Here is a 22824-nt window from a genome sequence, read left to right as displayed (position 1 = left end):
GACATTATATAGACCGTTCAACTAATCCATTCATTGAGAATGAAAATAATCGTTAGCTGCTGCCCTTCAAACATTGAGGTGTATTTGATGTTGTGTGTGTGTGTGTTTGTAGGTGTGCACGCTCCCAAATGGCGTGCTGTCCGACATGGTGTCCTACGCTCTGTGGCTGCTGGAGTCGTCCCACGCGTCAGGCGTCTGCCACGCCACCATGTTCTTCTCCATCTCCTTCTCCTTCAGGGCGGTGCTGCAGCTCTTCGACCACCAGGACGGCCTGCGCAGGCTCGTCAACTTGGTCAGTGCTAAATCTTTCAACTGACGTTGCCTAATTGCTTTAACACTAACACCGTCACACAGACACTTTAGGGATACTATACCGCCTGGGCTACATCTTCACTATTTTTTAAGCGGAGTTTTGAGCCAAAAAAACGATTGCCGTCCACACAAGAGTTTTAGCTCTGGTAACAGAACTAATCTGCATCCATGTTAACACGTCTGACGACACATATCACATGACCATTCACACACACTGGGCATGTGCGTGCCGGTGTAAACAGGGAGCAGGTTGTCTGACGTTACTCTGCAGTTGAAAATCATGGATGTAGAAGTTGAAAACACAGAAAATACTTTGGAGAAAGAACAACAACGGTGAAAAGTAAGAGCAGGGATTTATTAGCTTGGAGCGACGACGAGGTGGAACTGTTGCTGAAAGGTCTGTAAGCTACCTTACCGATAAGACCGACTGACCAAAGGTCTCCGTTTTTGTCCGTCCAGACTGCAAAGCAACCCTGGAGTTTTCAAACCAAAACGGGCTGTGTCTCATTCCATACTTCCGTCAGCACACTGCTAATGTGCACTGACCACTTACTGCCGTAGTGCCCACTTTCGTGTTTCCAAATGTCTCAATTTTAGGGGTTTGGAAACAGTAGTGTGGAGGTGTAAACGTAGCAAAAGATATTAGTTTTTAAACCAAAACGTAGTAGGGAAGATGTAGCCTAATAGCATCTGTATCCTTTTGTTTTGGCTGACGTTCCAGCCCTCTCTATCTCTGTAGCGCTGCGTTAATCTCTATAGCAGCAAGAACACACAGCCAGATATCTTATCTAACAACTTGAACCCACGCAAAACCGATATACTACTAGAAGTGTAAAATGTGCTATTTTGCTGTCTATTTTTAGAAAACATATTTTCACATTGCCACCCAACGCAGGAATAGTCCGGTGACAGACGCTGTGTGTCGTTCAGTTTATTTCATTTTGTTTTGCATATTTAATAGCGCATAAACAAAGAACATTAACCAAGCTAAATTTATAATAACTACAATATGTAAGGGAGGCTAAAAGGCTTATCTACGGGCTCCCCAAGTTTTAATAATAATAATCAGTGTTTCCTTTAGGATTTTTTTTTTTTAGCAGTGGGGGCAAGTCTGTCCGAACTGACAAGTTGAACGTTGTCCAATTAGAACAGACCCACCGCGGTGATGTTTTTGGTGGAGCTGTTCGTTTAATAGTCGACTCAGAAGAAAGTGAACGTTTTGACAATAAACTACATCAACACACCAGTATGTGGAGTTAAACTGGACGGGCCCAATGACCTCTGAATAGTTCTACTTGTTGATAAATAGCAATGTGAGCGGCAGGATCATTTAAAAGGCAACCGCGACTACATTGTGCGTCTGCCCTATTTCTGAAACCGTGGCGGCAGAAATTTTGCCGTGGCGGGCCGCCATTACGAATACAACATAGAGGAAACACTGATAATACATTTTATTTGTAGAGCACTATTCATTGAAAAATCAATCCCAAAGTGCTACAGGAGACTAAAGACAGGGTAAAAACAAAAGCAAAGAAATAAAGATAAACAATAACCCAAAAAAGATTTACGAGAAAGCTTGCTTAAAAAAGATTTTTTAATCTTTAATAGTTGACAATTCTTGAATGAGTCAGTGGTTTGTGGAGCCCTCAGTTGGTCTGGGAGGGAATTCCACAGGCGAGGAGCAGAAAGCCTGATCCCCCCCATGGTGCGGAGCTCGGTCCTGGGGGGTTGAAGACGGACTTTGTTTCCGGAGCGGATTGTGGTGCGTTTAGTTCTTTTGAGGTAGGGAGGGGCAGTTTTGTAACTAATACATTTTTAAACCAATCATTTCATCATCAAAAGAAAAGTGACACACCCAAAGTCTCGGAGGATTCTGTGAGTAACTCCCGCAAATAAAAAAAAACACATCTGTTTGGTTCTATCAGATGCAGATCTGAGATCAGACTTTTTTTTCCAAGTTCAGCATTTTTTATTTTGTCAAGTATACTAAATAATGAATACTATCACGGTGCAACTGATTACATTATGATTTAAATTTGTTTAAATCAATGCCTGATGGTGTCAGCTGTGGTGGTTCTAGGGTTAAATGTGGAACAAGTTGCATTTTAAATATCTATGTCTATGTATCTATGTAATATTGAATTAATTGTGGTACCTGTCTTAAACCGTGTCCCCTTCTCTCCCTCTAGGTCAGTACTTTGCAGATCCTTAACACGGAAAATGAGGTGTCCATAATGAGTGATGACCAAGTCTTCGCCAACCGACAGACAGCCAAACATACCTGTATGGCCCTGCGCAGGTACTGCAGTGATAGATAGATCGGTAGAGGGTTATATAAATGTATGTAAGTCAATGGAATTTGGTCACTTGATACGAACATATGGTTTCCAACTTGAGGCCAGTGTTTCAGTTTCACTGATTATTATTTAGTAGACGTTTTTTGTCTGCATGTTCTAAAAGGGTTTGAAAGTCTTAAAGTGTAACTTCTGTGTTTCTTTTTAACCGGGACCCTATTTTACCATGTTTTTGTTTCTTAAGTAGCTTTGCATAGCCAGACCTTCCTCCACAGTGCTGCGGAGGAAGGTCTGGCTAGTCCACACAGCTTCAAACCGATCACAATCGTCTTGGACGGTGCTAAGCGCCGGACGGAGCCACCTTGCCTCTGCAAAAGTGAAGGAACTTGTTTTGGTGGAACATGTGTACGTTCAAAAGTTGTTTTAGTCGTGCAACAGAAAGCTCAGATTGGACAGATAGTCTAGCTAGCTGTCTGGATTTACCCTGCAGAGATCTGAGGAGCAGTTAACCATAGTCCTCACAAATCCACCAGAGTTTAGAACGCAAACACAAAAAAGCGGAAAGTAACGGACACTGGGCCTAAATGAGAGGCATCCGGTGGAATTTCCAGCGGCACCGGATCAGTCCCGGAAAATTTAAAAATGTCGTCGAAATAGACAAGTGTCTAAGAGACTGATGGTTCTTTGAAATTGGTCCAGTATTAAGCAAGATCGCTGCAGTCGGCAGCGGCGAAACAAGCTGGAATGTAAGTTAATAGCCTTCAGTTTGCGTCCAGTAAAAGTTCTGTTTTTGCCGCTCACAGGCTCAGATTATTATTTAAAGTGTCTGACAACATTATGGAAAGGATCCCTACAGAGATAGACCTTTTTGTTAAGAGTAAGATTCTTTTTGTTAAACCATTAACTGCTCCAAAATCACCATCGCCAAACTTCCCAGACTACACTCTAAAAGTATTGTTTATTTAAATGGAGTCTGGTGAGTTTGGTGATGTCGTGGCTGTTTCATATTAAACTGAAAGTATCTGACTCTTTAAAAAAACGGCACTTTTAGTGGACGGAAACTGACGGTAAACATTGCAGCCCGATTTACGGCTGCCGGTCACAGCGTTCTCGCTCTATACTGGACCAGTTTGGAGAGTTTTGTTCATATTAGTCACTTGGACTCTGAACTTGGACTTGGACTCTCGGAAAATATGGTCAAGGTTGAAAAAAAGCTCGAAAATACCCTTAAATCTTCCTTGATGCAAAATGCAAACACCCTGCAGTTGCTTTGAAACACTCTGGCGTAAACATCTTTCAGTGCCAGGTGTGTTACAGATGTTGACTTTGTTGTTATTGATGACTTTGTCCAGGTACTTTGAGGCTCACCTGGCAGTGAAGGTGGAACAGGTCAAGCAGTCTCTGCACACGTCGGACGGAGGTACCATTGTTCCGCAGCAGCCATTTTACAAGGTATCATCATCCTGTTTGTACAGAAATGTTAGAAAAGAAGGAATTGATAAACCCTATTATGACATTATAGTGTGTTTATCTTCTTACATATTGTCTGTCTGTCTGTCTGTTTGTTTGCAGGCATATACGTACACCAGAGAGCAGGTTATTGAGATGATGGAGTTTCTGATCGAGTGTGGACCTCCTCAGATCTACTGGGAACCAGTTGAGGTTTTCCACAAGCTGTCCTGTGTCCCTTTAATGCTGCAGCTCATATCTACAGCCTGCGACTGGAGGACATACTACGGCAGGTAAAGTTGCAAAGGGATACCTCTGTTGTAGGGCTGGGTATGATTGACTTAGTTGTTAATGATTGACGATATGACCTAAATTCACGATTAGTGAACATTTTACCTCGATTATGATTTTATTTTGTGGAAAGTAAAAGTACCTCAAATGTGTACTTAACGTGCAGTACAACTGTTTATGGTTATTTATTGAATATTTCAAACAATTTAAATGACGCACACATTGTTTTGGAATAAAAACATCTTATAAAAAAAGTCACATTTCACTTTTAATGTAAAAAGTTTTGTGCTGGACTAAAGTTTGCTTAACTGAACTCTTCGTCTCAGATTGATCCTTGTGTTTTGGTAAACTTAAGTCCGATTAAAAAAGGCGCAGGAATTAGGTAATTGGAGTCAGATTTCTCTGGCCTTAGGGCCTTATTTCGGGCATGTCTTTTGGACAGAATTCCCCCTACACTACTCAGTTGCTTTATGTACAGTAAATCATGGCTTTTTCAATGCTGTTTGTTTTCTGCTCTCCATCTTGACACATTTACAACATTGATAAGTAACTGCATCCCTTTTCTTCAATTGCTGTCTCCCTCTCTTTGTGTCTGTCCAGAAGTGACACAGTGCGTTATGTCCTGGACATCCTGGCCATACTGGTGGTGGTTCCAAAGGTCCAGTTGGTGCTGGCGGACACCGTAGAGGTTCTGGATGAAACCAGGTCGCCTGTTTCTACTGTGGGTCAGTAAAACTCTCACTTCCCTCCGAACCGAACCTATGTCCTGGATGTGCATTGATTGTCTCTGCTGTTCTCTTATGTCTGCTGCAGGTATGAGCATCATTCTGGGTGTCGCTGAGGGTGAGGTGTTTGTCAACGATGCAGAGATCCAGAAGTCTGCCCTACAGGTAAGCAGATGGCTTTCATCAGTGACTAATGCCTACCATACACCAGAAGAATTTGAAAAGACTGAAGTCTGACACCATCTCACATCTAAAGACAATCATCTCACATCAAACATTAAAGACTGTCATAATATGTAAAGACTGAGGATCTTGCAGGGTCACAAACTGCAAGACTACAATTAGATATGTTATGAAAATTTTAACCAAGCTAGCTAGCTACCGCTAGCGTTAGTTGGTAACTTGAGGGAAAGTGCACATTTTCTGTTCTGCCGTACATGCAGATGAATGTCTCCAGTACCTGGAGGTCTGCGTTTTTCCACCGGTAAAACTCCCGCTGGATGACTCGCTTCAGAACGGTTGAAAATGGACAACTTTCCCTCTTTAGCGCTTAGCTTAGCACATCGTCATAGCAACCATTAAACAACAATTAAACAACACTGGCTCTCCGTCTTCTCCCCTGTGCCAACCCAGGTGATAATAAACTGTGTGTGCGCTCCAGACCGGAGCCTGAACACTGTGGGTGCTTTTGCTGTCACCCCCCTCAGGCCGTCCCTCCAGCCCCAGCAGACGTCCGCTCCACACAACGGCGTGCTCGCCCACATGTGGCAAATGGTGCAGAATAACAACGGTATAAAGGTAAGTATGGGAAGAAGCTTTCATCTTTCTTCTCCTTGAATGAGATGTTACAGTTTGCCACTTTGTATTGGTCTATCACATGAAATCCCAATTAAATACATTTACGTTTGTGGTTGTTACGTGAAAACGTGGGAAAGTTATGAATACTTTTGCGAGCCACTGTATAAGATAGGGGTGTCACGGACCGTCCCACACTCCCGTGTCTGTCTGTCTCCCCCCAGGTGCTTCTGTCTCTCCTGTCGGTGAAGATGCCCATCACCGACGCCGACCTGATCCGTGCTCTGGCCTGCAAGGCTCTGGTGGGACTCTCTCGCAGCTCAGCGGTCAGACAAATCATCAGCAAACTACCACTCTTCACCAGCAGCCACATTCAACAGGTGAGGACAAGATCCAGGGTTTGCCCTGGGTTTTTGTGTGTGTTTTTTAATAGGGCTTAGGTGCAAATGACGTCATGTGTATTTTGCATATTGGTGCCCGTCCCGTGCGTCGGCTCTCCGCATTATTTTTACGTTCACTGGCTGCAGTATAGGTCATAAATCCTGCCCCCTCCATGTTAATGGATAGGACATGTGCCTAACTAAGAAGGTACTGAGTTTAAATTTCCCAAAGATGGTTTCTGTCATTTTAGGTAGTTTTGTTTTAGTGTTCATTTTTTTGATCAGTTTGGTTTTTATTAGTTATTTGGTTTTATAAAAATGTGCTGAAACTTCATGATTGACAGCTGGGATTCAATTCAATTCAATTTTATTTATAGTATCAAGTCATAACAAGCGTTATCTCAAGACACTTTACTGATAGAGTAGGTCTAGACCACACTCTATAATTTACAAAGCCCCAACAATTCCAGTAATTCCCCAAGAGCAAGCATTTAGTGTGACAGTGGCGAGGAAAAACTCCTTTTAGGGAGAAACCTGGGACAGACCCAGGCTCTTGGTAGGCGGTGTCTGAAGGTGCCGGTTGGGGGTGTGATGAACAGTGGCAATAATTGTCACAATAAAAATAATGGAACTATGACTAAAAATAAGTAGTTGTAGTAGGTCATGGCATAGCAGGGCACTACAGGGCGTTAACAGGGTGTAGCAGGGCACTGCAGGGCGCGGAGCAGGACCAGGGCGACAGCTGCAACCATGATTAAGGTGCCACCCTAATCCAAGGAAAACTGCTGGGCAAAAAAACATAAGGACTCCGGGGGAATAAGCTCCCCAGAGCTAGGTTAGTAACAAGCATTTCTGGGACATGGATGCACACAGACGGAAAGAGAGAGGAGAGAGGAGCTCAGTGTGTATAAGGAAGTCCCCCGGCAGTCTAAAACTATGACAGCTGAGCCAGTTCTATAAGGGTTGGTAGATGAATCTGACAACTATGAAGAGAAGCAGAGCTGTGTCTTTAGCTATACACCCTCCCCCACCGGTCTAGGCGAACGCTGCATTGACTCCTGATTGGTCAGGGCGGTTGTATGGGCAGGGCTCTGATACCGCGGCTCCACCACCCGATCACTACTGCCTAGACTCTGGCTCCAACTAGGGGTGCACGATATTGAAAAAATTTGATATTGCGATATCGATAATGAATATTGCGATATTGATATTAATTTCGATATTTTTAAACATATGTAAAATTACCAAAGTTATGGGAAAACGCATCAAAATAGATTTATAACAAATAAAACAAGTTTTCTTACAACACAAGGTTTATTTCAACTGACAGTCATATTGGACTGGTCCAACATGTGTCTACAGAACAGGACATGTTTTACTGCTTGGACAGTATAAAATAAATAAATAAAGAGTCTACAGAACAGGACATGTTCTACTGGTTGGACAGTATAAAATAAATAAATAAAGAGCATGTCTATAGAACAGGACATGTTGTACTGGTTGTATATACACGACTACAGTATAAAAAACAATGCAATGCACATCTGTTGGCTTAAAACCAAAGTATTTCCAAGCTACCGAGGAGGAGGCATTACCCTACAGTCACATTAGCTACAAGAGACAGCTACCATTCATTTTCAATGGGAGTGGCCGTTTGGCCACGAGCGACTGCCAATCAGAGTGAAGGCAGCGTGAGGGCAGCGTATGTCAGTGGCTCAAGCATGGATGTACTCAAGTCGAAGAAAATAATTCAAGATGGCGGACAACGCTTCAGGACATCGTATTTATGTATATATCAGATATGTTTGGCATTTAATCTCATATATTGTGTTACTTTTATTGAGAAATAAATACTTTTAAATCCAAAAACATCGTTCTTGTGACTTAACAATACCTCTGAAGTAACTTTTAAGACGTGGTTTAAGGTAGCACCGGAGAATTTCTGTTTACTGTTGCCAAGCAACCAGGGGTAGGCTAGGCACGCCCAGGAGCACCCACAAGCGAGTGCATGTCGCTCTCTTTTGTAGCTAATACTTTTGGCCTCTAAAGTTTCTTTTCAATCTCTGTTATTTCGTCGTCTCCCAGAGCAACACTCATTTTCTTACTTTTGTGTTCTTTTTGCTCCACTCTTCGCTCTCTCTTTAGCTCCTCTCTTTTCTTTCTCTTCGTTTTATGGTTCTGCGGAGGCTCCACGGTGTGTGTGTGTCGAGCATGTGGGTGGTAGAGCGAAGAAAAGGTGAGAGAGTGACGGCGATTTTCTTCGGAGCGAATAGTGACCCTAGAGTGTTAGTGAGAGAAACTTAAGTGTCTCCTCTGTTCTTTCTGACCACGGTGGAAAATCTGTAGCAGGAAAAGTTAACCCTCTCCTTGAGTTCATGTTGTTTATGGAGAAGGAGAACCAGGAAATGAGTCGGGGGAAATACAACGCTACCAAGTGATGTGTATTTTTCGAGAGGTGCATCAAAGAGTATAGACGTAACAAGAGGAGAAACTCAATGGAACTGCAGCTCCGCCATCTTGGACTGAATGTAACACACCGTTCTATTGAGTTTCTCCTCTTGTTGCTTCTATACTCTTGGGTACATGTCGGGCGGGATGCAACGCAAACAAAATATCGCGTAATTATGGCGAGACTTTCAGTATAATATCGCGCAACGTGATATCGCGATAACGATATTGAGTCGATATATTGTGCACCCCTAGCTCCAACATTACAAGACGGCAGCGCCCGTATCAGGGAGATTTTGGCTTCACTTTTGGACATTTTGGGAGGAAGTGGAGAGGCATCGTCCATCTTTATATACAGTCTGTGGTCTGGATCAAGATGCAGATAAATTTCAGATTTGATATTGTTCAATTTAATATAACTAATTTAGAGGATAATGCAGCTATAAAGAGGTTTGTGTTGGTCTGCTTTCTAGTTTATTCTTATATTCTATGAGCTGAAAGGTGGATGCTTCTCAGAAAGGTCTGTGTATAGCTTTACATTTTGTGTGTGTTTACCTGTTTGTTTGTTGTATTGCTTGTTTTTATCTTTTGTAGAGAAATGATCATGTGTTAGTTGTATATTTTTTCCCTCTTCTGTAATAGGAGAGGATGCTGAATAAGCCTTTCAGGCTTCTTTCCTCTCCTGTTTGTGCAAATAAACTAAACTAAAACTAAAGCAATAACTGTTTCACCCACAAATACTCATGTATTTTTTGTCTTCTGTTTACCTCCCTAGCTCATGAAGGAGCCACTGCTGCAGGACAAACGAAGCGAGCACGTCCGCTTCTGCCGATACGCCGCCGATCTGACCGAGCGGGTGTCGGGCAAGCCTCTCCTCATGGGCACCGACGTCTCATTGGCTCGTCTGCAGAGGGCGAACGTGGTCGCCCAATCACGTATCACCTTCCCCGAGAAGGAGCTCCTCATGCTGATCAGAAACCACCTGGTGGCCAAAGGGCTCCACGACACAGCCAACACACTCGTTAAAGAGGCCAACCTGTCCGTAACGTCCCTCTGTCCCAACTCTTCCTCCTGCGTCACACCTCCCCCCCTCTCCTCCGCCGTGATTCCCAGGACTTGCCGGTCCGCTGGCGGGATGGCGGCTCGCGTCGGCGGCCACGTCGGATCCTCTCCCGTGTCCTCGGCTGCGGCAGCGTCCTCCTCCACTCCCTCGTCCTCTCGTTCCCTCGCCAGTCCTCACCCCTCGTGCTCCTCTTCGTCCACCCCCGCCCTTCCTCCGCCTCCTTCTACTCCCTCTCTTCCTCCCCCTCATCCCGCAGCTCATGGCTCACATCTGGTCGGGCGGATTTTGTTCACGCGGGAACGCCCCGTGGCCCAGTGCAACTCAGGGAAAAAACTTAGAGCGCTGAAACAGAAGTCTGACCACGGTGCTTTCATACAGGTCAGTGATGTTTGTGTGTGTCTGCAATCGTTTATTTATGAAAGCTGAAACTGTTCAACATCTGCAATCCCTTCCAGTTGTTTGTTAGGTTAGGATTAGGGTAGTCAAAGTGTAATTTTAAGTGTACTGTGGGACTCCTTTGGCTCTGTTGAGCATTTTGCACTATTTAATAATAATGAAAATAAATAGTTAAAAATCTGCCTTTTTATTACATTTTGACAAATGTTTGTTGTATATTTTGCCCCCAATAAAGATCCAAAAGGCCCATAGAGCTGCAAAGATTAGTCGATTAGCTGTCAACTATGAAATTAATAGGCAACTATTTTTAAATCGTTTTGAGTCATTTTGTTTGAAAATAAAAGTAACAAATTCTCTGATTCTAGCTTGTTAAATGTGAATATTTTCTAGTTTCCTCTCTTCTCTGGGACAGTAAACTGAATATTTTTTAGTTGTGGACAAAACAAGACATTTGAGGACGTCATCTTGGGCTTTTTGGGAAACACCGATCCACATTTTTCACCATTTTAGAGACCATACAACTAATCCAGAAAATTGACAGATTAATGACAATGAAAATATTCTTAGTTGCAGACCCTACAGTCCTCTGATTGTTTTTGATCTTAGCTTTAGATTTTCCTGTATAGAGCGCCCAAAGTAGGCTTTCATTGAAATTGAAAATGATTTTGCTTTATAGCTCTGCATATGAAAAGAAACCCTGCATCCCAGGTTTTAAGGGTGATAATAGTACCATAGCTCTGTTAATGTCGGCCAGTGGGTCAGTCCACCACTACTACTATTCATCTACTTGATGAATAGGCACAGTTTGCATTCAGCATGTTTAATTTTCTTCGTGATGTCAGGAAACAGTCCAAACTAAGTGCAACGAGGCGTACCTGCATCACAACAATCAAAGGACTGGAAATGGATCAGGCCAAACAAATATTTATCCATTCAAAAAGTGACATGTGGCGCTTGGCTCGGACTCAGGATCAACTCATAACCATTTGTCCCCTCTCGGTCAGACTCCAGTCTTGAAGAAGCAGCTGGAGCGACACGTTCCTTCGCCCCCGAGCCTCGACAGCATCATCACCGAGTACCTGAGGGAGCAGCACGCCCGCTGCCCCAATCCTGTCACCACCTGCCCCCCCTTTTCCCTCTTCACCGCCCACCGCTGCCCCGAGCCCAAGCAGAGGCGACAGGCATCGCCCAACTTCACCGCTCGCCTGGGCAGCAGGGTGCTGTACCCCAAATATGGAGGCGTGGACAGAGGGTGTCTGGATAGACATCTGATATTCAGCAGGTAATGAACACAGTCAGGAGTGCATAAATAGCTACTGTAAATTTAGTCCAGTTTATCATTTCTGATCTGTGTTTAGGTTTCGTCCGATGTCGGTCTTCCACGAGGGCGACGGAGACGAGAGCGGTTTCACCTGTTGTGCCTTCTCAGCCCGCGAGCGTTTCCTGATGCTGGGAACCTGCTCGGGTCACCTCAAATTCTATAACGTCTTCTCTGGCGAGGAGGAGGCCAACTACACCTGCCACACGTCGGCCATCACACACCTCGAACCCTCCAGGGTATGTTTTCATGTTTCAAATCAGATCAGAATCAAATCATGTTGGTTGAAGGCTGGACGTCCAACGATGTGAGCCAAGGCAGCTTTATTTGTGCGAATAAATTGCCTTGTTACATTTCAGCAACAAGGCAATTCAAAGTGCTGTATGTAAAACATTAAAGAGTTGTTAAAAAGAATTAGAACAAGACAGGTTTGAATTACAGGAATAAACGTTACAGTGTAGTGTAAGAAATGAACAATTACTTTAAAAAATGTAGTTTCAAGATCAAAACAAAACAAAAAAACAAGATCAACTTATAATGGACGTATTCCTTGAAGCGGCTATAATTCATATTCTTCTGATTGTTCTGGTTCACTATCAGCGCTCTTATAGCGTGTCCAGGGAAAAAGCTGCGGATCTTTTGTTCAGAACTGGGCTTTAGAGACGAGCTGGTGAACATAGTGAAGCATTTCACTTATCTAAACTTTCGTTTAAAAGCATAATTAGGACAGAAGCGGCACTACTACGATCTCCGAACGCGAATGAACGGACTCTGTAGGAGGAAATGTCATTCTTATATGAGGCTCCTTTTTCAACTACAAGGTCAATATTGTTTTTAACGACAAAACAACGAATTATCCGTGCATTTATATGGAACTAAGCTTTAGGAGCTTTCCATCTTTACTCTCCTCCCTGTTACGTTGCATTCGGAGATCGACTTTTTTTGACTGGCAAGATGGTCGCGACCGGAAAAACCAACAGCTACAGTGAGTTGTTCAAAACCTTTTTTTGTAAACTCTGTGAACACAAACATTGTTCTCAATGCTGAGTTCATGTGTAGAGCCCCTGGTGATACTTGCAGCAAAGTCTCATGTTGTGTCGAGCCTTCTTAGTGTTTTAAAAATAGCTATTTTGATGCGATCATAGTGGTGCCCCTAGCACTCCCATTCAAAAGGCCATTTGACCGAAAACGACAATACGGTCAATCTTAAAAATGGCGCTTCCGTCCTAATTATGCTTCTAAATGAAAGTGTGACTCGGGTACATTCACAAAAAGACCCTAGGTTGCGTTTTGGCGAGAGTTACGGTTTAAGTTTAAAAGGTTATATGTTAATTTTGTGTTCAGGACTTGTTTCTGTTGCCAGTTATTGCTGCTTTAATGATTCACATCCGCTGTCTGAGCCCACCTGTTTTTAGTCTTTTTCTCTTGAGGTTTTATAAAAGTGAAATCATTTAAATGAGCGCATATTAAAACTTGTCTGTGTGTGTTTCTCAGGATGGGAAATTGCTGCTCACCTCTGCGTCCTGGAGTGTCCCCTTATCTGCTCTCTGGAGTATGGATGGAGTCTTTAGCATGAAGTAAATGTCACACACACACACGCACACGCAACGCACGCGCACACACACACACACACACACACACGCGCACACACACACAGACACACACTCTCTCACACACACACACACACACACACACACACACACACACAGAGACACACACTCACATAGACACACACAGACACACTCTCACACAGACATACACTCACACACACACACACACACACACACACACACACACACACACACACACACACACACACAATGACACACATTCTCTCTCTCTCTATCTCTGTTTTAACTTTACACAGCATCTTAAGAGTCCATAGTTTCTCATGGTGTATGAACTGGGGTTTTGCTTTCTGTCCCAGGAACTCGTTTGTAGACGACCACTACGTCGAGTTCAGTAAACACACTCAGGACAGAGTCATCGGCACCAAGGACCAGGTCGCACACGTATGTTACCCAAAGTCTTCTGCCATGATTCAGTGCCTCTGAACAGCCTTTCAGTTCATTTTTGTTCAGCATCACATTCTTCCATGTTGGTAACCTGTGGGTGTATTTCTTTCATATCTACCTCCATTTTCCCTTTTGCCCCTAAAGGAACACGCCGACTTATTGGGACTTTAGTTTATTCCCCGTATCCCCCAGAGTTAGACAAGTCCATACATACCCTTCTCATCTCTGTGCGTGTCGTAACTCGAAGGTCTAAAGCACCCAGCGCTAGCCTAGCCTAGCACCGATCCTGGAGGTAACCGGCTCCATCTAGCCTACTGCTCCTAATAAGTGACAAAATGACGCCAACATGTTCCTATTTACATGTTGTGATTTGTATAGTCACAGCGTGTACAAATAACAAGGTCACATGAGACACAGCCATCTTCTAACCGTATACATACTGGGAACTATATTCTCAGAAGGCGAAGCACTGCTACTTCTGCTACTTGGGCGGAGTGAGCATTACTCCAACTCTGAGCGAACTCCAGGCGAGCTCTCTGCTCCTCACCACGGGGCTTCTCAGGTGCTGCGAGCAAATCACTCCGCAGTGCTTCTCCTTCTGAGAATATAGTTCCCAGTATGTATACGGTTAGAAGATGGCTGTGTCTCATGTGACCTTGTTATTTGTACACGCTGTGACTATACAAATCACAACATGTAAATAGGAACATGTTAGCGTTATTTTGTCACTTATTAGGAGCAGTAGAATAGATGGAGCCGGTTACCTCCAGGATCTGTGCTAAGCTAGGCTAGCGGTCGGGGCGTCAGACAGAGTTATGACACGCACTGAGATGAGAAGCGTATGTATGGACTTATCTAACTCTGGGGGATACGGTGAATAAGCTAGTCCCAATAAGTCGGCGTGTTCCTTTTAAGTATTTTACAAATTGTCTCTGTCTCTCCTTTCTTTATGAATGCATTGCAAATCAGAAAAGATTGACCCCGAAACTCCAACTCAACATTTCTGTTCCTCTCTCTTTTAAATATTATATTTTGTGTATTCATACGGTTGCGCGTGCTGCAGATCTACGACATCCAGACGGGTCAGAAGATTCTGACTCTGAACGATCCCGCCCTGGCCAACAACTACAAGAGGAACTGTGCCACCTTCAACCCCACCGACGACCTGGTGCTGAATGACGGGGTGCTGTGGGACGTGCGGGCGTCGCAGGCCATCCATAAGTTTGACAAGTTCAACATGAACATCAGCGGGGTTTTCCATCCCAACGGCCTGGAGGTCATCATCAACACAGAGATTGTATCCTCTGATCCTGGTGGATTTTTATTCTCCAGACTGCTTTTGCAACATAATGATCCAATAGGGCTGAAAATAGCCATTCATTTTGATTGTATATTATATTTTTTTGATTAATTTCTCGATTTAATCGAATGGTTCTTTGGTCTCTGAAATGTCAGAAAATGGCAAAAATGTGGATCAGTGTTTCCCAAAAGTCCCAAGATGACGTCCTCAAATGTCTTGTTTTGTCCACAACTCAAAGATATTCAGTTTCCTGTCACAGAGGAGAGAAGAAACTACCATATACTCACATTTAACACGCTGGAATCAGAACTTTTCCTTTTTTTTTCATAAAAAAATTACCGATTTGATCGATGTATGTGATATTGCATTTTTTTAATTAAAAAAAAAACATGTTTTCTGGAAGGAGGAGCCCTAAACCCCTCGCCAAATATGTGCACCTAAGTCTTCCACAAACCTAGGGGAAAACACTGAGTTTGTATCTGTGGTTGTGAGCCTTGACAGCCGGTGTCAGTGGGACCTGAGGACCTTCCACCTGCTGCACACTGTCCCGGCCCTGGACCAGTGCAGGCTGGTCTTCAACAGCAACGCCACCATCATGTATGGAGGTACGGGCAGTCTGTGTGTGCATTGTTCTGAACCGGCCCTGTGTGCCTGTGTGTTTGAGCTACACTAACTTGTTACTGACCCAGTGACAGACATCTTTAATGTGCTGAGTCATGTTCTGGTCTTCTTTCTCTCCCCCACACACACACACGTGTACACACAGCAATGTTGCAAGCCGATGAGGAGGATGACGCTATGGACCAGCAGATGAAGAGTCCTTTCGGTTCATCCTTCAGAACCTTCGATGCTACCGAGTACAAGCCCATCGGTAGGCTGCACATCCTGTTTATTACAGACTTAAATCGTACGCTTTGGTTGCATTGCACGCATAACGTATGCAGACTGTTTGCATAGCAGATGTGCCGCGGAATGTATCTCTTAAAGGTGCAGTAAGAGATGCTGTGCCCTTGGATTAACATCACTTACTATACCTTTTAACCGGCTACAGTGTACACCTCGCTTACAAAATAAAAATAGAAGACTGTTCTATTTTTGGCTTGTTGAGCGGATCTCCGTGGTACATACGCACCACTTACGTCTCATTGATTATAGTGGAAGCGTAGTGTTGGAGCATCCGCTCCGCATACGTGCAATGTAGCCGGCCTGTTATTGGTCAACGACCAAGCACGTGTCATTTTTACAGCACTATAAGGTCCTAGAATTAGTTGTACTGGGTTTTTCCAGGCTTTTAATGAGGCACCTCACATGTGACCTACTGAACCTTGATTTTTATTTATTTTTTTAAACAGGAAAGACAACTGTAATGCCTGCCTGTGGTAGAGTTATTGTTCTGGGTCTTCATGCGATTTGTTGATAAGAATAATTAAAAGACAAAACCACAAACCCCTGCGGATTTGTTTCCCCTGTTTTGACCAGTTGCGTGTAGGACGGTGACTTTTGTTTCACCTTGGATTTAGTTAATAACTCAGATAACTTTGTTTTGTTTTTCAGCCACAGTGGACGTAAAGAGGAACATCTTTGACCTGTGCACCGACACCAAAGACTGCTACCTGGCTGTCATTGAGGTACTTTGCTTAACTTTTAGCTTCAAACTCACTGGTGTGGATGTCGGGGGAGTAGCCTGAACAGCGGGCATGTTGTGAGGTATTATGGGAGTCTAGCGGATAAACCAAGTACAGGTTAAAGATTGCTACGCTCTCTTTCATCAGTAAAACTAAACTGTCTTTGGCTCCAGTCTCAACAAGAAGACTTTAAATATGGCCTCTCTCTGATGATTCGGTGTCACTGCATCTCTCCAGACTGAATTATTTGGAACCTGGAATTAGAAAAAAAGTTTCACCAGATTTCTTTGTTGCTTTTCAGTCTAGTTTAAATTAACTGAAAAAAAAAAATTAATCTAACTGAAAGCACATTTGCAACCACAGATACACCAACACTGTTTGTGTTTGTCCTTCTTGTATTGACTGTGTAGAACCAGGACACGGTGAGCTTGGACACGGTTTGTCGTCTGTACGAAGTCGGACGACACAAACTGGCAGAAGAAGGAGACGACGATGATCAGGTGAGATGCACAGGACTTAGTATGCTATCGGTCTTTGTGCCTTTTTTGTTTGTTTGTTGGTCAGGTAATTGGTAGTCTATATCCACGACGTTCTACTTCCGGGATTGTTCAGGTGCCACTGGAAATTCCGCCGGATGTCCCTTAATTCGGCCGGATGTCTGTTACCATCTGCTTTCTTTGTGTTGGCGTTCTAAACTCCGGTGGATTTATGAGGACTATGCTTAACTGCACACATGTTCCACCAAAATAAGTTCCTTCCCGAGGCTGTTTTGCAGAGGCGCCATTGCGCCACCCAAGACGATGGTGATTGGTTTAAAGAAATGCCAATACACCAGATCACGTTATGTCGTCAGGCTATGTGATGTGAGTGCTGACTTACAATATGAGTTATCTTAAACATGTAATTACACGTTAATGTGTTTAGTAGTAAAAAAGTTAATTGGAGGTAATGAAAACAAAGTAAAGTTAATCATCTTAATATTTCCCGAAAGAACCAAGCAGACCTGCCTTGTTGCACGATCCAAACTTTCTTAAAAACTTGCGAACATATTTTGAGAGCGGCGACACACATACAGCGGACATCCTGTCATGTCCGGCTTTATCCTGGAAATGTACTTCCATTGATCCAGACTAGATTGATGCTGACTCATCAGTGTTTTGTTGCGTGCTGTGTCATCTTTAGGATGATGAAGACCAGGACGACGATGATTCCTCGGACACGGATGACGACGATGATGACGACGACGATGACGACATGGAGACGGACCCGCTGTTGGAGGAACTGGCCAATAACGACGACCCGGAAAACGATGACTCGCCCCCCTCTCCCACAGATGAAGAGGTAACACACACCAGAGCTGACGTTTTTGAGAGTTATAACCTACATGCACAGACCATAGACTGTTAATATTAATGGACAAAGCATCCGGTTCGGCGAAGTACTGCAAATGCGGAAGCGCCTTAAACCTGCATTCTGTCTGAATTCCTGCAGGGGGCGACACGTGTGGTTGCAAAAGGAGGTCGGTTTCTGTAGAAGTCTATGAGAAAGTGACCCACTTCTCACTTAATTTATTACCTCAGTAAACATTTTCATAATGAGTTATTATGGTCTCAGTCGCTAGTTTTAAGTCTTCTGCAATACAGAATGTTAATTCTTTTTTATTATGGTCTCGTTGATTTTAAAATCGACGATAAAACAGGAGGTGTTTTAGGGCGTGGCTATGATGTGATTGACAGTTTGCGGCCTGTCTTATATGTAATATAACTATGGGACAAAGATATATTTAAAACCTAGCAAAGCTAAATCTTACCTTGAATTATGTAGGCTAGCTTTCAGCACCAGTTGCATCCAGATTGCCAGTGAAAGTGTGTAACGTAGAGTGTAAGCAGCGTTGCCAACTCTCAGCCAACGTCACAGTCAGATAGCGCCCAACAGTCTCTAGTCTAAAATCGTCACATCCGCAAACCAGGATGGCTGCGCCTGTAACGGCAAACTCAACGACTCATAGCAGATCTCCACAAACCAATGGGTGACGTCACACATGCTCTGTCCATTAATATTTACAGTCAATGGTAATGACGTGTAACCCGAGTTTACCCTGGTTAAGGTGTATACATGCACGAATACCCCGGTTAGTGAAGGACTTATCTGGCTCTGTTAACCGGGGGATGATAAAATGATTTTAGCCGGGGTTAGGTGTTTACATGGCATTTGAGAAACAGGGGTATAACCCGGATATAATCGCATTTTAAAAACTGCATGTAAACGCACTGAATGATAAGATACTTGATCCAGGACCGCATGGAAAAGTGCCTCACGTCTAGTCTCATTATATCAGGTTTTTGTGTTCAAAATGTAAAAAAAGAAAAGGAAAAAAAAAACAACCAAAAAGCAAAGCAGATCTTGGGTTTGCTTGTGATTTTTCTGATCATGTACTCTAAACGCAGAACTATGTCCAGATGTTTTTTGTAATCTCTCAGCAGTTCCATGTGTTTTGCTGTAGAGGATCCGCTGTGATGTTTAGTGTTTTTAAACTCCTCCCCCCTCAGATCGCAGATCTTCTCGGCAGCAACAGCAGCGACGACAACAGTGACGACGATGACGACGATGATGATGATGAATCAGCAGACTCAGAACATTCAAACAGAAGTGATGACGGATGGGACTCGATGTGTAAGCAACACTGCTGCTTCATGTAGAATATTAGCAGTTAAAGTTGTACTGGTGCTCATAAAAGAGCTGTTTGCAGTCATTGAGGAAGTGGCTCAAGGAAATGTCTCTGGCCATAGAAGGAAAAGCTTGAGCCTTTAACAATAGTTTAAGCCTTTATGGCATAAGAGTGCATTGTGTACTAGACAGATCAGCAGAAACACAGGAAAGGTAGTTAAAGTTACAGAACTGACAAGGAATTTGCACCACAAGGTCCCGACCGTGTGTGTGTGTGTGTGTGTGTGTGTGTGTGTGTGTGTGTGTGTGTGTGTGTGTGTGCGTGCGTGCGTGCGTGTTTGTGAAGATAACAGTTTCTGTCTAGAAACTAGGAGACACCCCCCTGTGAGGAGAGAATAAAGACACAGGGAAAACTCAGATCAGGGTTCATTTTTCAGACGAGATCTTGGTGGACCAGCTCTGACTTGCAGTGTCTGTTGCCAGGGAAACTTAGATTCATCAACTTGCAAAATATTCTGAAAACTGTTTGGTTCGGTGTTCGTCTGAGGGGCCCTTTCACGTGGTTACATGCATAAATAAATTGTAAATATTGCTTATATGATCGCCTTCCTGTCAGTTCACCATCTGCAGATTGATTTAATAATAGTTTAGCTTTTGAATTAATGCTAAAATCCCCTTGTTCCTATAATCAAATGGTGTAGTTTGCTTTCACACCACGGACCAGAGCATGCGAGCGGTGAGCATAAGCGTGATGTTTTTGGATGGAACCAGGAGCGAATTTTTAAAATGTTTCCTTCTCTCCCGCTCTATCCCGCATCAATTTCGCTCCGGTGCCGCTCACACCAGGGTCACGTTCAACCTCTGAAATGTGTGCATCGTTTTGCTACTGTTTCCGGGTTGAACAACATGTTTCCTCGGACCGCTGTACAACGAGCTTTGAGTTTGGTGGGTGTGTCAGAGGTGTTACCCAATCACCAGCGACGTGTACAGTATGTTAAAGGACAAATCCGGCGCAAAATGAACCTAGGTTAATAACACGTGTACCGAGTCGACTGTTCTCTGGGATTTGTTTTCGTGCGATCGGTTGAGCGACGAACGCCGTGCTTGAGCTATGTTACTGGTTACTGGTTACACGGCGTTTGTTGTTCGACTGGTCGTGACTGTTTTCCCAAGATGGTGCCCGCATATGTGAACGTTACTGTCTTTATAAACTATCTTTTTAATAAACTGTCTGTACACTTACAAAGTTCTCAATGCTTCGGTTTACATGTAGGGACCCTCATTATGCTACCGTGGAAGTGTGGTGATATTTTGAGCCTTGTTAGTGGTGTAGAAATAGAGATTTTTTTTCACTTTACCTGTGCCCTGACGACTAGCTTTACAAGCTAATTAGTGGTTAAACTAGTGCAAAAATGGCTCTGTCAGCCGATTTTCTCACAGTTTCACAACGCTCACATGCTCTGGATGCACTTGGAAGCATGCGACCCCCCCCCCCACTCCCCTCCTCAACAAACTGCACTGAACGGGCAAACACACCAGAGTTTGACTCAAAGTAAAACTGTAAAGATTAGTCGATTAGTTGATCAGGGGAAAAAAATCGGATTTCCCTTCATTTCATGTTCATTTTTGGAAATTAGAATTTTTAATGTAAACAACAGTGTATGTAGTTTAAAATGCAAGTTCATTACACAGTCTAAGTGCATATTGTGTGTGTCTGTGTCTGTGTGTGTGTGTGTGTCTCTTCATGCTGCAGACTACCCAGAACAGTCAGATGATGAGACTGAGATCTTTCGGGTCCTCAGCGCGAGATGGTTCTCCTGACCTGGGAGAAGACGCTCCTCTGCTGAAAACATGAACCTCAACAAGGACCCCCACCCCACCCCCCACCCCCTTTTTAACCATAATTTCTCATAACATCAGGCAAGTGGACGGTGAATACACTGAAAATGTCCTGAAGGACAACAGCAAAGTCTGTGACATTATCTCTCTATATATTCTAAATATTTAGAGAGACGACTGTGATGATGAATAAATATTTCCCAAAGACCATGGCGCTCAGATGGAAAACGATGACTGTTCACTTGATCTGGCTTTCTGCTTCCTTTCAGTAGGAGAAAGTATTTGTGAAAGAAAAGTATTAATATGATGTTTAACTCTCTGCCTCTGATGGAAGGAAGATTTAACGTTGCTGTGCTCGAAATGAAACGCTTTTTTCACGTTTTGTTCTCGAACTTGGACCTCACTGTTGAGCTCACAGTCGCATTCACTGACCTACCAAAACCACCGAGAAATGGAAACCTATGTCAAGGAAAGTTCATCGTTTTTTGCCCAGTTTTCCCAGGGATTAATCATTCAGGTTTAATCTAAAAAAAAAAAAAACTTATAGCCATAAATTTAAAAATTAAACTGTGTTTTATCCACTCGCCACACTTTCTGGTGAAACATATTCTTCTTACTTCCGTAGAAGAGTTTGACTACAGGCAACTTATTTCCACACACAGTCAGCAGTCCTCCACACGTATGGATGTTTTTTTGACGATCTTCTTTAATAAAAGCCAAAATATTCACATAAAGGCAGTGGTTACCCGTTCAATCACTCAGAGAAAATGTAAAGTCCCAAGAAAGATTCCCGGTAAATGCTAGATCAGATCTGCTAGACGTGTCGACGTAGTTAGGTTTAGGCATGATGAATGGGGATTGGTTAGGGTTAGGGTAAGAATAACAGGGTCAGCCAATCAGAGACAAAAATAAGGCAGGCCGATGACTCGTCCAGCGGATCCAATCTAGCATCTACCCATTAAACCTGGCCTTGGATCTGGTGGGCTGCTTCATGCTGTTGGCTCACAGAGGTTATCTGGAAACGTACATGTTCCCATGCACATGGTAAAAACTGCAACTTCTGTGTCTTGTGAAGAATCAAAATCCCGTCCTCATGAGGAAATAGGCGTATCCACGTCGTCGTTGCCTGGCTTGAAAACCAGCAGTTTGTCAACCCGAACATCCAACGCAGATTTCTGCAGAAAGGCCACTGGTGCATGGGTCACTATGAACTACTTTCACCCTTAACTCTGTATATAGTTTCCCCACAAAATTCCCCAAACAAAATTACATTTATTCAAGGATAACTGAGATGTGGCAGTGTCGTATAATCTTAAGTTATATTTGACTTTTTGTTTGGTTTGCTGTAATTTATTTTAGCTCATTTTTAAAAGGGTCGATAGCTTTTACTTGCGAGATGAAGTTGTTTTTCTTATTGATTCATACTTTTAGCCCCTGGATCCTTCAGGAGGCCGATTGTTTGCTAAACTGGCAGCACTCAGCCGAAAAATCCATAGATTATCGGTGTGCTTTTGGTTAAAATCCAAATGCATTTAAAATCTCAATTTTCTGAGGACAGAGAACCAGCAGAGCTCTTAGTACGTTAGTGTGGACAGCGAGATTATTTTAGGGAAAATACTGAGTTATCAGTGTTTTTAAAGCAGTGTTCTACATCAGCCGTGGCTAATGATTGGAGGATTGTAGCAGCTGATAATGTTGGCTAACGCGAATATCCCTCTAAATGGGATAAAAAAATACAGTCAAACATGTGAATGTAATCAATTATATTATATTATGCCATTGATTGTTACTTCAAATGGGGTGTTAACATTTGTGATATTGTGATACGTGACATTATCCTCCGATTATGTCATTATTATCAGCTGTCAAAAGGTGGGAAATATTTTGCATTAGAAGAATTTTTCTAT

At 43.3% G+C, this 22824-nt stretch overlaps 2 protein-coding genes across 6 annotated transcripts in view; both read left to right on the top strand.

Annotated features, from left to right (window-relative positions):
• The window catches only part of LOC116052773 (DDB1- and CUL4-associated factor 1-like), a 37982-nt gene extending 15431 nt beyond the window's left edge, over positions 1 to 22551 (top strand). For all 5 annotated transcript variants that reach the window (XM_036002384.1, XM_036002383.1, XM_036002382.1 and 2 more), the window contains 21 exons: positions 113 to 292; positions 2502 to 2611; positions 3959 to 4058; positions 4179 to 4348; positions 4947 to 5071; positions 5160 to 5236; positions 5705 to 5869; positions 6091 to 6246; positions 9470 to 10135; positions 11158 to 11435; positions 11512 to 11710; positions 12966 to 13048; positions 13399 to 13483; positions 14550 to 14783; positions 15298 to 15391; positions 15553 to 15657; positions 16341 to 16414; positions 16822 to 16911; positions 17594 to 17752; positions 18961 to 19084; positions 20832 to 22551. In XM_036002384.1, the coding sequence (XP_035858277.1) occupies positions 113 to 292; positions 2502 to 2611; positions 3959 to 4058; positions 4179 to 4348; positions 4947 to 5071; positions 5160 to 5236; positions 5705 to 5869; positions 6091 to 6246; positions 9470 to 10135; positions 11158 to 11435; positions 11512 to 11710; positions 12966 to 13048; positions 13399 to 13483; positions 14550 to 14783; positions 15298 to 15391; positions 15553 to 15657; positions 16341 to 16414; positions 16822 to 16911; positions 17594 to 17752; positions 18961 to 19084; positions 20832 to 20899 (3342 nt within the window). In that variant the 3' untranslated portion in view covers positions 20900 to 22551. The remainder of the gene's footprint in view (positions 1 to 112; positions 293 to 2501; positions 2612 to 3958; positions 4059 to 4178; positions 4349 to 4946; positions 5072 to 5159; positions 5237 to 5704; positions 5870 to 6090; positions 6247 to 9469; positions 10136 to 11157; positions 11436 to 11511; positions 11711 to 12965; positions 13049 to 13398; positions 13484 to 14549; positions 14784 to 15297; positions 15392 to 15552; positions 15658 to 16340; positions 16415 to 16821; positions 16912 to 17593; positions 17753 to 18960; positions 19085 to 20831) is intronic.
• Positions 1 to 22824, top strand: part of LOC118495300 (nuclear factor 7, brain-like) — a 1057410-nt gene that overhangs the window by 77750 nt on the left and 956836 nt on the right. The gene's annotated exons all lie outside the window — the stretch shown is intronic.

Source organism: Sander lucioperca, chromosome 6, assembly GCF_008315115.2.
Source record: "Sander lucioperca isolate FBNREF2018 chromosome 6, SLUC_FBN_1.2, whole genome shotgun sequence".
Classification (NCBI taxonomy): domain Eukaryota; kingdom Metazoa; phylum Chordata; class Actinopteri; order Perciformes; family Percidae; genus Sander; species Sander lucioperca.
Note: the sequence above shows the minus strand (reverse complement) of the source record. Positions and strands in the feature narration are given on the sequence as shown.